Source organism: Quercus suber, unplaced genomic scaffold (genome assembly GCF_002906115.3).
Source record: "Quercus suber isolate HL8 unplaced genomic scaffold, Cork oak 2.0 scaffold_536, whole genome shotgun sequence".
In the NCBI taxonomy this organism is placed as follows: Eukaryota; Viridiplantae; Streptophyta; class Magnoliopsida; order Fagales; family Fagaceae; genus Quercus; species Quercus suber.
Genome location: NW_027069984.1, coordinates 371526 through 389789, shown reverse-complemented (window position 1 = coordinate 389789; position 18264 = coordinate 371526). Strand labels below are relative to the sequence as shown.

Sequence of the window (18264 nt, the reverse complement as noted above, 5' to 3'; positions counted from 1 at the left end):
GGGAATATATTGAGATGTTATTAGGTGTGGTAGGATGTATTGAATTTTAATAAATTTTAAGTAAAATGCTAATGTGGCAATCATTTATTGGATGGTGTAAAACATAGGTTTTACACCCCATCCTTATAAAATTTAATCTCTTTATAAAAATATATAATTTTTGTTGTTTTCCAAGAATAAAGTCATACACATTTATATTGAGAGTTAAAGCTGCAAAATTTTAACTTTGCCACTGCTTATGAACCTATTGATCTATATCTAAAACTGAATTCCATATACTAAGAGCATCTCCAGCAGCTTCTTTAAATTTATATACTATTTGGAGAATGAACAGTGACATTTAACTTTTACATATCCACTTTTTCAAATACACTTCCAACAGATTCTCTATTCCATTTTTTATCTTATTTAAATATTATTTCTTCATTCATTCTTTATTCTTTTTTTTATCATCATTTATTATTTTTTTAACAACTATATTTTTAAATGAGATGTGTTATATTCACAACATTTTACGCAATACTTTCACAACAAAATTTATGTGAAAAATTGTTACTAGTTCTAATTTGAATTTACTACTGAAATTTTTTTTTCTCGCCAATATTAACTAATAACAATCTATTACTTAAAATTTATTGTAAAAATATTGTAGTAAAATTTCTTAATTAAGATTTTTTATTTTTTATATTATTTTTTATTCTTCCATTTCATTCTCCTCCACACACGTGTCCTCCATCCCCTTTCCTTTATTTCTTTTTCTCCTCAAGAACCTTCCAACAACATAATTTTTACTCTTCACATCAGAGAAGAGAGAGAGAGAGAGAGAGAGAGAGTCTCTCTCTCTCTCTCTCTCTCTCTCTCTCTCTCTCTCTCTCTCTCTCTCAGAGAGGAGAGATCGGCTTGGGCCTCCACCGCCGCTCCAGCTGCCGTTCCAGCTCCAGCCGCCGCTCCAGCTGCCGTTCCAGCTCCAGTCGCCACTCCAGCTCCAGCTGCTGCTCTAGCCGCCGCTCATCGTCCTCCCCACCACCAGGCTGGGTCAGATCGGCTTCGTCTATCTTTTTTTTTTTTTTTTTTATTTTTTATTTTTATAATCTTGTTCTGATTCACTTTGTTGTTACAATGGAGCTTAGATAGGCTTTCATGCTCTTGATCTGTTGTTTTTGTTTTGATTTTAGATTTGTTGTTCTAATTAAATTTGTATTTTTCCCTGTTCTTGATCTGTGATTGTGTTTGTGTTTTGATTGGTTACCGTTTGAGAGAGAGAGATGAACAGAGAAGAGAGGAGGAAAGAGAAAGAATTTTTTTTTATTCGGCCGGGTATTTTTTAAGATGAAATAATGGTTTGGAGTTGCTATAGTGTTCTCTAAAACAAGAAAACTACTGTAGCAACTTCAAAATAAAATTTGGAGAATCTGCGCGTATGGAGAAGCCGCTGGAGCATGAACAGTGGCATTTGGTGCTCCAAAAATAGATATACAAGGGCTGTTGGAGATGAGAATGTAATCAAATAGTCTCTCTACATCATAGGTCATCATAAAATCTTTGCTAAAATCGTTGGGTTTAGGCATGGCATCAAGCCATCAACTAGGATATTATAGTAGCCTTGTTTACAAAAATCTTATTACAAGATTAAGATACATTAAAAATTTCATAATAATTAAGTTGACTAGTTTTTACTATTTTTATCTAGGCACACCATTGAAATCAACATTTTACCTACCATTAATAATTTGCCATTTACTAACCCCTTTTTCACACTCCAAAGACCTTGTATTCATAAAGAAACTTATCCTCTTTTCTAGTTTCCAAAGAGGTGAATTGGGATGCTTACAATGAATATATAAGTAATATTTGAATTACTCCCTATGCTTTGTTCACTAAACAACATCAACTAAGCCTTAGTTCCACAATTTTACAATTTTAGGATTGGTTATAAATCATCAAAAGACTAATTAGAGTTGAGTCTTTTGGCTAAATATTGCCAAAATTAAAACATATTTGCGTTATAGGTACTGTTTGAAGTTATTTGTGGAAATGAGGAGAGAGATTGAATTTCGGCAACAGTGTTGTCGAAATTCAACAAAAAGTAGGAGAGAGAATGAGAAAAAGGAGGAAAGAGAAAAGCCTAATGTCAGGAACAGTAAATCTTGAATTTCGGCAACAGTGTTGCCGAAATTCATCTGCCCAAATTTCCTATGCTGCCGGACGTGTGAGAAGTGCAATAATGAGTGGGTGCCCAAAAAAAAAAAATGGTAATTGTGGCAATGGTATTGCCGAAAATGGTAGGGGGAAAAAAAAAGTGAATGCGGAAGAATTAAAGAAAAATATATAAAGTGTTACGTACACAATATTTTTACGATATTTTTACAACAAATCACAGGTAACTAGTTATTATTAATTCAAATTTAAATTTAACATTGAGATTACTATTTTAATCCAACAATAACAATAAGTAATAACCTGACACTTAGAATTTGTTGTAAAAATATTGTAAAAATTGTGTGCACTTCATTTCTATAAAAAAAAAAAAAAAAATTCAATTGTGGCAATGGTATTGCCGAAATACCATTGCCACATTTTTTTTAAAAAAAATCTCAATTGTGGCAATGGTATTGCCGAAATACCATTGCCACATTTTTGAAAAAAAAAAAATCCCACAATTTCGGCAATACCATTGCCGAAATTGTGGGAATTTTTTTTTTTTTTTAATTATAGGTACTGTTTGAAGTTATTTGTGGAAATGAGGAGAGAGATTGAATTTCGGCAACAGTGTTGCCGAAATTCAACAAAAAGTAGGAGAGAGAATGAGAAAAAGGAGAAAAGAGAAAAGCTTAATGTCAGGAACAGTAAATCTTGAATTTCGGCAACAGTGTTGCCGAAATTCATTTGCCCAAATTTCCTACGCTGCCCGGATGTGTGAGAAGTGCAATAATGAGTAGGTGAAAAAAAAAAAAAGTAATTGTGGCAATGGTATTGCCGAAAATGGTAGGGGAAAAAAAAGTGAATGCGGAAGAATTAAAGAAAAATATATAAAGTGTTACGTACACAATATTTTTACAATATTTTCACAACAAATCACAGGTAATTGGTTATTATTAATTTAAATTTAAATTTAACATTGAGATTACTATTTTAATCCAACAATAACAATAAGTAATAACCTGACACTTAGAATTTGTTGTAAAAATATTGTAAAAATTGTGTGCACTTCATTTCTTAAAAAAAAAAAAAAAAAATCAATTGTGGCAATGGTATTGCCGAAATACCATTGCCACATTTTTGGAAAAAAAAATCCCAATGATTTAAAAAAAAAAAAAAATTCCCACAANTATTTGATGCACGCCATGTTTATAATCCATAAATAATCTTGTGTACCAGTTACAAGTGTTTGTTTGGCAAAAACTAAATAGCTTTTATCTTCCTTTTTTTTAATTTAAATTTAGCAAAACTAAGTTAGTTTTTAACTTTTTGTCACACTTGATTAAAGTTACAAAAAAAAGCTATATCTTTAAGTACTCCACAAAATAAGCTATGAGAAGTAGGAGATACCAAATTTAATTGCAATTCAGGAATAGGACAGTAAATGAATCAAGTTGTTTATGAATAGTTTTTAACTCACGAAAAATTTGTTTTATTTGTTTGTTTAGTAAACAAGTCAAGTTCAAGCACAAGTTTAGGCTTGATTGTTAAACAAGTCAAGCTTATACACAATAATGTATTCATGAACAAGCTCATGAATACGAGAACTTGATTTAACTATATATAATATATATTTTTATATGTATACTTATCTAAAAATATATTTATATAAACTATAAGTTTGTAAATAGATTAATATTATTATTTGTAATTTATTAATAATATAGATAGTCTATTTATAGAAAAAGTTTATAAATTTATGAAGAGGTAAACCATTTTAGTTTTGATTTTACTATATATAAGAAGAAGAAAAAAGTTAATCAAGTAGTTCTTAAATAAGTTTGAGTCTATTCGACAAGAAAATAAACCAAATTTAAACTTATAATTTATTTACGATATAAACTTGAACTCAATATATGTTCAAAAATAAAAAATAAAAAATAAAATAAAAATAGTCTAAATTTTTAATATTCGATTAAGCTGATTCCAAAGAATAAAAGTCACTACTTAGGATAAATGAATTGATGCCCCCTATCCTAAAGGCACAAAGCCAACAGAATCTTGTTAAGATAAGCCAAGATGCTACCCAATTTGGCAACAGACTAAGACAATTAAGGCCCTGTTTGGTAGAATAGTTAAACAACATATTTTCAATTATAATGGACTAATATATCTCTAACAATTATGATGAAGATATAAACATTTTAATCTTGAAACATACGTTATATTTGTGACATATTTATGTAATAGATATAATTGATGTAGTGTAAAATAAGAAACTATAACCATTTGAAATCCATGAGATAACCTAACAGGCTGATAGTAATTAAAAAGAACCCTTTGTTTTAACCTTCGTTTGGTGAACAAACAAATTACAATGATAGAGGTGTCCTATTGATTAAAAAGAGAGAGAGAGAGAGAGAGAGAGAGAGAGAGAGAGAGAGAGAGAGAGAGAGAGAGAGAGAGAGAGAGAGAGAGAGTCCTTTGAGATAGTTTGATTATGTGCAGTGTAGAGATGTGTGATTAATGTATCAATGGAATGAGTTGATTCAAGGCATGGGAACAAAAAAGATAAAGGTAGATCTAAAATTACATTAGTAAAACTAGGAAAAAATGACATGGAAATTAAGGAGGTAATATAAAGACTATAATTTCAAATAGAGTAGAATGATACATAAAAAATATATAGATATGCTAACCCAACTCTAGTCTTTTGGCTAAATATTGCTAAAATTAAAACATATTTGCATTATAGGTACTGTTTGATTTTTTTTTTTTTTTTTTTTGGAGAAAGTAAAATATGTTTTTTTTTTATTTGAGAAACACACACACACATATATAGGCAAAGAGGGATGAGATAAGGCAATACATTCACACGCTAACACCAAAACTACATGCTAAAAATAAATTATGTTAATGCTAATTAAAATGAAAAAGAAAAATAACTATCAAAAATAAAATGTGCTAATTATGGACCTATGTAAAAGTGATGGTTCATAATTAACATATTTTACTATGCCCAAATAATATCTTGTCACAATTTTTTTCCGTGAAAATCATCTGTGCATAATTACGAAATTGTGAAACTTAAACCGATTTGAGGCAGTGTGATTATAATTAGATGAAAAGAGTTTGGAAGTGGTTAGTCAAAGTATGGAAATTCAAGGCACATGTAGACTCGACTACATTTCAAATAGTCTTGAAAAATATTTTGGGAACCGTGAAGGGCATTGTGGCTTGAAAATAAAAGAAATACATAAACTAATTTCACCTTTTTAATCAGCCTGTGTCCCAAGAGATGGATAGCAAGGAATTCAGAATTGTATCATTGGTTAGTAAATAGTCCTGACCTTCAAGAAGAAGCATATTTCTTGCGAATTGTTGGGTTTAAAAGTTGATATGCAAAAGGGCTTTGATAGAAATAGAATTGAGTGATCTTTTCATTTATTTAGAAGGTGTCCATTAGCAAAAAGACCTTTACTTCATATCCAAATGGGATTTTATTTGAAGGAAAATGCTAAATCCATTAACTTTTTTACAAAGTGATAAATGATTATTTTTAAGTAAAAAAATAATGTCAGTCGTGAGCTTAAATAAAAACTAGTAAGAATTTTTCACATCTACTGTTGATAAAAAATATTGCAAGACAAGCCTTTGTAAGACTTCATCCTCCGCATTATTAAATAAAAAACAATATAAACAAAAATCCCAGCCAAGAGTAGTTTTCAAAACAGCTAATGCATCAGCAGCTACTGATCTGGAACCATGCTTTCATTGTGACACGCAAAAGTCCAAAAGGAAATTACATAAACAACAGCTTAGTTCACACTGCATGATCCTTCAGCATATGTCAAATTATTTCTCACAACATTTTTTTTCAAGTACCCCATAAACCAAAAGGCCATTTCAGCTAAAACAACAAAACAGTGGCCATAATTAAGGTACTTCCATGATCAACACTAAAGTTGTTCACAAAAACTTAATTCTTAGGAGGAGGAGCCCCTTTCATTTTGGCCGCAAGAACCTTAGAAAACTCTAAAAGCTTCTCTGTCTCAGGCATAACACTCTTAACAGCAGCATCAGCACAAAACCTCTCAGCCCACTTGACCAACCCAGGAGTCTTTGCTTCATCAAGCAGCTTCACCCCATTCACCTTCTCTGTCACCTTCAGCCAGCCCAAGAAGGACCCAAAAGCAATATCAAGGAGCCCTATTCGATCTCCACCAAAGAAAGCCTTTCCTTTGCTACATTTCCCAAATGCTTCCTCCAACAGTGCAAGTCCTTCAGTAACTTGATCCAGAAAAGCCTTCCTCTCCTCTCCTTGCGCAGTCCTAAGTCCTCTCATGGCAGCGAACCACTGCACCCATTTGCAATTCATAATGACTTGAAAGCTAAATGTTGTCCCCAAAAATAAAAAGAAAGGAAAAATGATATGCCCCACACACGCACACATATATTTTGAGAAACAAACACACACAAAAGGGAGAAGGAAGGGACATGCCACATATATTGATTTAATTGGAGTGACCAAACAAGGAGCAACATCCCTTATTATGAACCGTTAGTCTGTATTTAAACCTAAATTGGACATGCTAAGAATGTAATAAATTAGTCTCACTGTCACACTATGGGATGAATCGTAATAAATTATTTACGAAAAATTATTGTGGTTTAAGCATATCAGCAAGCGATCAACCAGGATAATATAGCAGCCTTGTACACAAAATTTTATAAGAGTAATGCTACATATACAATATTTTTCACATCACATGAGTTAGCAAGTTTTTATCAATTCTCATTTGGGTCCAGCCACCCTTTTACCTATTATAAATAACTTGCCACTTCAGTCATTATGAAATTTTTTGTATCTTTAGAGTTATTGAGATTATAAAACACCAACTACTATGATCCATGGATTATAAGACAAGCTACCAACCCTTTTTTCGCACTCCAAAAGCCTTATACTCATAATGAAATTTGTCCTCTCTAGTTTCTAAGGATTGCCTTTCGTGAATATAGAAGAAATATTTGAATTAACCCTACAATATGTTCACAAAACAGTAACACCACCACCACAACCAACAACAACTAAGCTTTAGTTCCAAAATTTTGGAATCAGTTATAGACCTTCAAAAGACTAATCATCATTAGCACATCTTCTTTTTCTTCTTTTTAAATATCATTCTACTCTGTCTGAAATCATAGTCTCTATTAGCTCTCTAATTGTCATGTCATTTTTTCACATCACATGAGTTAGCAAGTTTTTATCAATTCTCATTTGGGTCCAGTCACCCTTTTACCTACTATAAATAAATTGTCACTTCAGTCATTATCATATTTTTTGTATCTTTAGAGTTATTGAGATTACAAAACACCAACTACTATGATCCATGGATCATAAGACAAGTTACCAACCCTTTTTTCGAACTCCAAAAACCTTATACTCATAATGAAATTTGTCCTCTCTAGTTTCTAAGGATTGCCTTTCGTTAATATAGAAGAAATATTTGAATTAACCCTACAATATGTTCACAAAACAGTAACACCACCACCACAACCAACAACAACTAAGCTTTAGTTCCAAAATTTTAGAATCAGTTATAGATCTTCAAAAGACTAATCATCATTAGCACATCTTCTTTTTCTTCTTTTTAAATATCATTCTACTCTATCTGAAATCATAGTCCCTATTAGCTCTCTAATTGTCATGTCATTTTTTCTTAATTCTACTAAAATTATTTTACATCTTCGGTCTTCCTTTATACTTTTTGGTTCCCTCACCTCAAATCAACTTAGCTCTTGATGAACTAACAATTCTCCTGTGCACATAATCAAACAATCTCAAAAAACTTTCTCATTTTTCAATCAATAAAGGCACCCCAATCATTATAATTTGTTCACCAAACCAAGGGTAAAACAAAGGATTCTTTTTTTGTTATTGTCTTGGAGCCTATCCTGTCATCTCGTGGATTTCAAATAATTACATTTTCACATTTTACATTATATCAATTATATCTGCGGCATAATTTAAAAAATATCTATATCTCTACTGCATAATATGTCACAAATATATCTTATGTTTCAAGACTAAAATGATTATATAATCATCATCATAAAAAATAAATTAATTAAAAAAAAAATTCAAACTATAAGTTGCCGTCATTAATTAAACAACTTTCACCTTGCAGATGCTGCTGTCAATATATTTTTTTTCTTTCTTTTCTTTAGCACCATATGATATATACATGCAACTTTCAAATCCAACACAAAATTAACTAGTAGAATTCTTTCTTCTTAAAAAAGAAAAAAAAGAAACTACTACTACTACAGTACTACTAATCATTTAAACTTGGTTAACTTCATTGGTGAAAGTGGTGTTACAAAACTCTTAAAAATGAAGTATTAAATTAAAAATAACAGAAACGATGAAAGAGAAATAATTAATCAAACAATAAACAAACTTGTGGTACCTTCTCATCAACATAGGCAGCCCAAAATCGTTGAATAGCACGATCATAAGGATCAGAAGGGAGGATAGAGGGACCAGATGTCCAAACCTCGTCAATGTATTCAACAATGATCATGGACTCACAGATGGGCTTGTCACCATGAATCAGAACTGGAATTTTCTTATGAACAGGGTTGGATTGGAGGAGAAGCTCACTCTTAGGGGCCATTGTCTCTTCAAGAAACTCATAGTTCACAGATTTGATATTAAGTGCAATCCTAGGCCTCATCACATATGGGCTAGGCCATGCACCCAGAACCTTGACATCATTCTTTGCCATGAGTACTCACTCTCAAATTTTCCAATCACCAAATTTTGCAAGTTGATCTGGTTCTCTGTGTCTGTGTCTGTGTGGGGGAAATAAATAGAAACGGTGAATGAAATAAGTGCTCAGACAAAGGTTGTGAACTAATTTGGTTTGGTACGTGAAGTAAATAAGCTTGGGAATTAGGTGCGAGAGTGGAACTTGAATATATATATATATATATATATTTGGATAAAGGCATTGCTTGTGAGCCGTGACCAGAATATCCATTCCCATTACTTTCCTTATTATAATTTATAACTTCTCGAAAAGAGAGTGTCGGTAGCCTGTGTGGCCGAATGTGCAACACGACTAATATAAATAAAATGATAAGACCACAATTTTTATAACAATTTTTATTATAATTTGTTTGAGTGACAAGTTGTGAGTGTTAAAATAAAAGTGGTGGATTTACGTAAGTTTACAACTCTACTCCTCAAACTTATCGCGTGAATAAATTACGAAAAAGTTACAATAAATATTGTCATCTTAGCATTACTCATATAATTAATGTTGCATGGATTCTCCAAATTAGTTTTCAAAACAGTTAATGCATTTTAGGTCATGGAGTAGAATGAACGGTACTCCCTTCTTCAGAGCCCACCAAAATTTAATGAATAGAACCACCTTGAATGTGGGAGGAGTAGCACCGTTCACACGCAAAAGTCTAAAAGGAATTATTTAGTGACCATTTGGATTGGATTGATTTTCCTGCACGTTTGCCTCTGCATCTGTTTTTTTTTTTTTTTTTTGAGAAGTGAGTTTCAGTAAAATTGAAGCTTTTTCAGTAGGTTCTGTGCACTATTTACGAGACCTACAAACCTCTTTTTTTAACAAAATTTTTATTAAAATATTATTTTAAGACTCAGTTTTCAACAAAATAAGTGGTATTCAACCATATCTTAACACAACAGCTTAGTTCACATTACATCATGTTAAGTTATTTCTAACTACATTTTCTCAGGTACCACATGAACCAAAAGGCCATTTCTTAGCAAATACAACAAAACATAGGCCATAAAGCTACTTCCATGATCAACACTAAAGCTGTTCACAGAAACTTAATCCTTAGGAGGAGGAACCCCTTTCATTTTGGCCATAAGAAGCTTAGAAAACTCAATAAGCTTCTCTGTCTCAGGCATAACACTCTTAACAGCAGCATCAGCACAAAAACACTCGCCCACTTGACTAGCCCAGGAGTCTTTTCTTCATCCAGCAGCTTCACCTCACCACCTTCTCTGTCACCCTCAGCCAGCCCAATAAGGACCCAAAGGCAATATCAATGAACCCAATTCTGTCTCCACTAAAGAAAGCCTTCCCTTTGCTATATTCCCAAATGCTTCCTCTAACAGAGCAAGCCCTTCAACCACTTGATCCACCAACTCCTGCCTCTCCTCTCCTTGGGCACCCCTAATGCGTCTCATGGCAGGGAACCACTGCACCAATTTGAAATAAAGAATGACTGGAAAATTAAATGCTGTACCAAAAAAAAAAAATATTGCGTAAATTTTTTAGGTAATCCCCCTTCATTTATATATATATATATATATATAATTAATGACTTTTTTGTATATATATATATATATAAATGGTCTTTAATTTATTGTTGTCTCTCATTTATTTTCCTTTTAATATTGACTTTTTTTGTCATATATAAGTCATTAATTTTAGGAGCATTTAAAGCATAAATTTATAAAAATATATAATTTTTGTTGTTTTCCAAAAACAAAGTCATACACATTTATATTGAGAGAGTTAAAGCTACGAAATACAATGATACATTTGGCTTGGCCCCCCTTGATAAAATTTCTAATTCTGCCACTGCTTATGAACCTACTGATCTATATTTAAACTTGAATTTTACATACTAAGAATGTAATCAAATAGTCTCTCTACGTCATGGGTCATCATAAAATCTTTACAAAAAATCATTGTGGTTTAGGCATGGCATGAAGCCATCAACTAGGATATTATAGCAACCTTGCATTCAAAAATCTTATTACAAGAGTAATAATAGATACATTGAAAATTTCACAATAATTAAGTTGACAAGCTTTTACTAGTTTTTATCTAAGCCTAACATTGAAATCAAATTTTTACCTACCATTAACAATTTGCCAATTACCAACCCTTTTTTCACACTCCAAAGACCTTGTATTCATAATGAAATTTATCCTCTTTTCTAGTTTCCAAGGAGGTGAATTGGGATGCCTACAATAAATATAGAAGAAATATTTGAATTACTCCCTATGCTTTGTTCACTAAACAACATCAACTAAGCCTTAGTTCCAAAATTTTACAATTTTAGGATTGGTTATAAATCCTCAAGAGACTAATTAGATTTTTTTTTTTTGGGAGGGAGAGACTAATTAGAGTTAGCATATCCATATCTTCTTCTTCTTTTAAATTTTTATCATTCTACTCTATCTAAAATCATAGTCTTTATATTACCTCCTTAATTTCCATCATTTTTTCCTAGTTTTACTAATGTAATTTTAGATCTACCTTTATTTATTTATTTTTTTGTTTCCTTGCCTTGAATCAACTCATTCCACTGATACATTAATCGCACATCTCTACACTGCACATAATTAAACTATCTTTAATGACTCTCTCTCTCTTTCTCTCTCTCTCACATCTTTTAATTAATAGGACACATCTATCATTGTAATTTGTTTGTTCACCAAACCAAAGGTAAAACAAAGGGTTCTTTTTAATTACTGTCAGCCTGTTAAGTTATCTCGTGGATTTCAAATGGTTATAGTTTCTTATTTTACATTACATCAATTATGTCTACTACATATGTATGTCACAAATATAACGTATATTCCAAGAATAAAGTGTTTGTATCATCATTATAATAAAAAATCAAACTATAATTTGCCGTGGTTAACTCAACTCTCACCTTCCCCATCTATGCTGTGGTCAATTATAGATTTGTTCCCCCTTTTCTTTAGCACCACACACACACACACACACACATACACATATATATACATACATGCCAAAAGCATAAATTAACAATAACACACGTTAAGTGGAATTTATGATATGCCTTTATTTTTGTGATAATAATAACCGGACTTAAAACAATAGAAATATTGACCAGAGGGAAATAATTAATCAAACAAAAAACTTGTACCTTATCATCAAGATAGGCAGCCCAAAATCGTTGAATAGCACGATCATAATGATCAGCAGAGAGGATAGAGGGACCAGAGGTCCAAACCTCGTCAATGTATTGAACAATGACTAGGGACTCACAGATGGGCTTGTCACCATGAATCAGAACTGGGACTTTCTTATGAACTGGGTTGGATTGGAGGAGTAGCTCACTCTTTGATCCAATTGTCTCTTCAAGAAACTCATAGTTCACAGATTTGATGTTTAGGGAAATCCGAGCCCTCATCACAAATGGGCTAGCCCATACACCCAAAAGCTTGACATCATTCTTTGCCATGAGTTCAGTCTTAGAGATTTGCCGATCACCAAGCTATGCAAGTTTGTCTGGTTCTCTGTGTCAGTGTGTGTACGTTTGAGGGAAATAAATATATATCTTGAATGAAATAAGTGATCAAACAAAGGGAGGGAACTAGTTTGGTTTGGTACGTAAAAGTAGGTAAGTTTTTGAAGTAGGTGTGACATGTGAGCGTGACTGTGGACTTTCAGGTAGGACCAGGGAGTATGGTAGTCTGGGACTCAAATTTACATTGCCAATGCCATTGCATTTATGTTGTTCTTGGACATTACAGTTTGATCATATAAAGATATTAACTTCTCGATAAGAGAACATGATTTTGCATTTATGTTGTTCTTAGACATTACAGTTTGATCATATAAAAGATATTAACTTCTCGACAAGAGAAAAAGATTTTGAAACCCTATTTAAATAATTGAAAAATAGAGAGGTTTAAGTAGGGGCATTCACCAAACTGCATAAATTGCATAAACCGCAAAAATCGCACCAAAACCGCCTGCAAAATGGCATAACCGCACTGGACCGCACCACAAGTAATAGTGTACTGCACCGCACCGCACCGCACTGCATGGTGCAATGCGGTTTGTGGTTTTATAATAAGAAAACCGCACAAATTGCACTACACCACACCCTTTCTATATATTAATATATTTATTTATTTTTTACTATTAAATATATTATTAATAGTTTAATAACCCTAGTTAAAAAATAAAAAAAAAATTAATAACCCTAGCAAGTGTTGACTAAAAAACCGCATAGTGCAGTGCAGTTTGTGGTTTTATAATAAGAAAACCGCACAAACCGCACCGCATCACACCCTCTTTATATATTAATATATTTATTTATTTTTAATATTAAATATATTATTAATAGTTTAATAACCCTAGTTTTCAAAAAAAAAAAGTTTAATAACCCTAGCAAGTGTTGACTAAAAAAACCAACCCAAAATAAAGAAAAACTAGCTGAATAATTTAAAACTTGGCCCAAAAAAGGGAAAATTAGTTTTGGGCTAAGTAGGAAAAACCCAAAATTTGAAAAATATACTAACTTCAAACCGCATCTTATACATAGTATCGCACATATGACTGCAAAAATGAGATGCGGTGCGGTTATGGTTTTGGCTAAACTCTAAACCGCATCACATCGCACATGTGACTGCAAAAATAAAGTGCGGTGCAGTTATGGTTTTAGCTAAACCGCACCGTAAAGTGCGGTGCCAAAAATGACCCAAAACCACACCGCACTGCATCACGAACACTCCTAGGTTTAAGATCTTAGAAGTAGCTAAGGTCAAATTGTACTTGTCGTTTAAATTTTTTAAATGGATTTGATACTTTTTTTTTTTTTTGAGAGAATGGATTTGATACTTAAATTTTACACACACACACACACACACACATATATATATATATATGTATGTATTAATTTCCCATTTATTACCAACAAAATGTGTCGCCCAATGTTTGGTCTTTAGACATGCTTATCTTATTATTCACCTTTTGAGAGAAAGTTATAAAATTATATATTATAATAAAATTTAAGATCTGTATTTAAGAAATTTCTTACTTATAAAATTATATATATTTTAAAATAATATATGTTTTTAATTTTTTTTATATTTACAAATTTAATTTTTTATTTTCTTTGCATGTTTTCTTTTATTTTAGCATATCATACATGGGTATATAAAAGAGAGAAAAGAAATACCCAAGATGTTAAGCATTTGACATCGCACTTTTGCTATGCCGAAGCATACGAATGTCTTTGACACTGCACTTTTGCTATGCCGAAGCATACAGGTGTCATATTATGATTGGCGGGCAACAGTGGTGAGATGGTTATTTATGCCTTTCTCTTAGGATTTTCTAGTCCTACCCGTCAAAAAGAGTGATATGAGTGTTAAGTTTTAAGAGATAACCTAATCTGACTCATCACAAATAAAAGCCACAAAGCTCACTTACTTAGTTGTGCATAGAGATGCTCATCTAAGCTACAAGAGATACAAAGTTTAGAAAACTTTGTTTCATTGGCCATCCAAGGTACACAAGTACCAAAGTACACAAAACACACACTGTTTTTGTATTTTTCTGATTTTTCAAAAAAAAAAATTTATTTTAAATCAAAAACAAAATAAACAAAACTGAAAGTAAACACACAAGCAATGCAAAACACAGAAAAACAAAAAGGAAAAAGAAAGTGATGAGATCACTTAAAGTCCTTTTTCTTCCACACCTTGGAAGAGCCTTTCCTTTGATTGAATCCTTGAACCGGCGGTGAGGGGGAAGAATTTAACCCGTTCAAGTTCGAAAGGAACATGAGGGCTTTCAGAAGATCTCTAAGAGGAGCAAGAGAGGATTGAATCTGATTATGGTTTCCAGATGCTATCACGCCATTGCTCTGTTGAGTGGCTAACCATTTATAGCAATTTGGTCTAGTATGACCGGCAGCTCCACAATGATGACAGAGATGCTGCTTCTTTTGTTTAGGCTTTTGAGAGTTAGCCTTCTTAGCCCTAGGGTTTTTATCATCTTTCTTATCTTTGCTTAGGGGGTTCTCACTAGCTAATTCAGTTTTGACATCAGTATTCTCAATTTCAGTATTATTAGCAGGAGTAACAAAGACAGTATTGCTAGTAGAAGCAGTATTTGAGAAAGAAATACCATACCCCAAACCAGTTCTATCCGAAGCAGATTTCTGATTGCTAAGCATCTCATCAAGCTTTGCACTTGAAGTCCTCTCTAGTTGAGCTCTGACTTGAAACAGCTCTGCTTCAAGCTTCTTGGTCTTCTCAGCCAAAAAGGTGTTTTCAAATCTCAGTGCTCCAATAGTTTGATTCGCCTCATCAAACTTTGTGGACAACTCTTCACGATCAAGTTCCACATCATTTAGCTTCTTGGTGGCCAGCCTGTATAATTTCTCATGCTTTTCAAAGAGCTTATAAAGCTTCTCATAGGCTGAATGGATATCATCTTGATCATCCATTTTCTCAAATTTTGATTCCACCAGTTCTTCTTCTTCATCCACTTCTTCAACAATCCCTTCAGTAGGATTGACTGTGGCGGTGAAGGCATTTAAGATTCCGTCATCCTCATTATCGGAATCATCTTCAGGCTCAGTGTCACTTAGAGTTGCAGCAAGTGCCTTGCTTTTCCCAATGCTCTTGAGATATGTAGGACACTCATTTTTCATGTGTCCGAACCCATGACATTCAAAGCATTTTGGTCCTGCAGGAACAGTGTACTGACTTCCATCCTTAGCATCCTTCTTCCCTTTGTCTTGGCTTTTAGACTGTGAAGAACTGAACTGCCTCCAGTCCTTGTCGAAGCTCCTTCCATTGGCATTCTTCATAAACTTCTTAAACTGCCGAGTGATGTAGGACTTCATTTTAGAATCTTCATCATCGGAAGACTCATCTGTATCACTGTTCTTTGCCTTCAAGGCCATGCTTTTACCTTTACTTGACTTGCCAATCCTAGATAATCCTATCTCATAAGTTTGCAAGTTTCCTACTAGCTCAGTCAAAGGAATCTTGTCAATGTCCTTTGATTCTTCTATCGCTGTAATCTTGGCATGAAATCTCTCAGGTAGAGATCTGAGCACCTTCCTTACAATCTTGGGTTCTGGGATGGTTTCCCCAAGATTGAAGGCTGAGTTCACTATGTCCTTGAGCTTGGCATAGAACTCATCAAATGACTCATCCTCCTCCATCTTAATTTCTTCAAAGCTTGTAGTGAGCCTCTGAAGCTTTGAGTCTTTGACAGCCTTTGTGCCTTCATAGGTAGTCTGGAGGATGATCCAAGCCTCCTTGGCAGTTTCAGTGAGGATATCTTTTTGAACTCCTCATTTGTGACTGCGCTAAATAGGGCATTTAACGCTCTGCTGTTGAAGTTAGCCGCCTTGATCTTAGTATCATCCCAATTGGCCGGATCTTCTGTTGGCTTAGTCCAGCCAATCTCTACAGCTTGCCACACCTTTTCATCTAAAGACTGCAAGAAAGCTTTCATGCGTATTTTCTAGTATGCATAGTTAGTGCCATCAAATAAAGGAGATATAATTAAAGATTGTCCTCTATCCATGACAAACAGGGGTCAATGGATCAACACAACAAAGATTAAATCCTAATCAGAGTGTGCCCGCTCTGATACCACTTGATAGGTCACAATCTGAATGACCCCTTGTGATTAACCTTAATTAATTAATTTAGCTAAGTAATTAATTAATCAATTAATCATGTAATTTTATGGAAGCACAAACAAATCACCAATTAACTAAATATGCAGCGAAAAATAAATAACACGGTGATTTGTTTACGAATGGGGAAAACCCTAATGGCAAAAACCCCACAGGGTGATTTTCAGGTCACAACTCTCGAAACTCCACTATTATCAAATCAAGCGGTTACAAGTAAAGGAATCCCAAGTACCTTACCAACCTACAGTTGAACCCTTACCCCAATACCCAATTGGACTTGATCTGTAGTGATAGTCTCCACCTTTGATGCACAGCTCCCAAGTACGTGACTAACCAATGCGCGAATCCAAGTACGCGACTTCAGAACACCAACTGAGGAAGAATGGTTGGCTGCAAAGTTCTTCAGATCATCCTTTATGATGAATAGCAGGAAGATGCTTGGTTACAAAACCCTATGGTGCAAATACACAGGAACTTCTTGATGGAAGATGAACTAGGTCAAGAACTTCTCCTGTTGATCACAATTTGCTTAAACAGAGATTGGTCAATGATAATGCAACTTGTGTCACCCAAAACGGCTCTTAAAATAATCCTTTTATATGTTTAGGGTTAGAAGAAAAGAAGGCCCAAAAAAATATTCACGGATCCCAAGAAAATCAGATTGGAAATCTGACTTTTTAAATCTCGACAGATAGCAGGTGTCGAGGTAGCTGTCGAGCAAGTGTCGAGCTTTAAAAACTTTGCACTTCAGCTTGCTTTCTTTTGGACAGACTTGATGACTTCAACACTTGACCTTGAAACATTGTTTCTTGAAGTATTAAAAACACTTAGAACTACCCAATTACAAGCAGAGTGCGTTTTGTCAAAGGATTAGCCAATTTACATAACTAAATGACATATGTTCTTAAACAAGTTAAAACATATATGTCCTAACAAAACCAACTTAAGGTTGTCAACCAAAGTACAAAGGCATCCCTTAGGATGTGACTTGATGAAGATATCTGCAAGTTGATCTTTAGAGGAGACTGAGATCAACTTGAGAGCACCATGGAGAAGATGATAATGAATAAAATGACAATTGATCTCGATATGTTTATTCCGTTCATGGAAGACATCATTGTGAGCAATATGAATGACACTCTAGTTGTCACAATAAAGAGGTGTAGCAGAGGATGTACACACATTTAAGTCTTTGAGAAGCTATCATAGCCAAAGGAGCTCAGATGTGGTATCAGCAAGGGCACGATATTCTACTTCAGTACTGGAGTGGGCCATATGAGTTTGTTTCTTGCTTCGCTAAGAAATTAGAGAAGAACCAAGAAGAAAGCAATAACCAGTGGTGGACCTGTGATCAGTAGGATCTCCTGCCCAATCAGCATCAGAAAATGCATGGAGAATAAGAGGAGACTGAGCAGAGTAGAAAAGGCCATGGAAGAGAGTGCCATTTAGGTATCGAAAAACGTGCAGAACAGCAGCATAGTGAGTCGATCGTGGAGCAGACAGATACTAGCTCACCTATTGAACAACATAAGAAATGTCTAGGCAAGTGACGGTGAGATAAACTAGGCTGCCAACCAAGCGTCTGTAAAGAGAGTGATTAGACAATGGTTTCCCTCTTGAGGGAGTCAGATGTGCATTAAGCTC

The 18264-nt window shown here is 33.7% G+C and overlaps 2 protein-coding genes across 2 annotated transcripts; both read right to left on the bottom strand.

Moving 5' to 3' along the window:
• Positions 1-5892: 5892 nt before the first annotated feature.
• Positions 5893-9118, bottom strand: LOC112040052 (glutathione S-transferase U17). The gene is made up of 2 exons (XM_024072949.2): positions 8610-9118; positions 5893-6496 (listed from the first exon to the last, which is right to left on the bottom strand). The coding sequence occupies exons 1-2, from the start codon at positions 8925-8927 to the stop codon at positions 6119-6121; spliced, it is 696 nt and encodes a 231-aa protein (XP_023928717.1). The 5' UTR covers positions 8928-9118; the 3' UTR covers positions 5893-6118.
• A 702-nt stretch (positions 9119-9820) lies between these two features.
• On the bottom strand, positions 9821-12517 carry LOC112040034 (glutathione S-transferase U17). The gene is given in 5 exon segments (XM_024072925.2): positions 9821-10125; positions 10128-10187; positions 10190-10279; positions 10282-10387; positions 12094-12517. Coding segments are annotated over 5 exon segments (687 nt in total). The 5' UTR covers positions 12412-12517; the 3' UTR covers positions 9821-10012.
• Positions 12518-18264: the final 5747 nt, after the last annotated feature.

What these genes read in the sequence shown, in the direction of transcription:
- LOC112040052 (XM_024072949.2), bottom strand. Translation starts at nt 8,927, where the DNA reads ATGGCAAAGAATGATGTCAAGGTTCTGGGTGCATGGCCTAGCCCATAT. An exon ending in CTGCCTATGTTGATGAGAAG is followed by an intron (nt 6,497 to 8,609) that starts GTACCACAAGTT and finishes AAATGGGTGCAG; the next exon opens with TGGTTCGCTGCCATGAGAGG.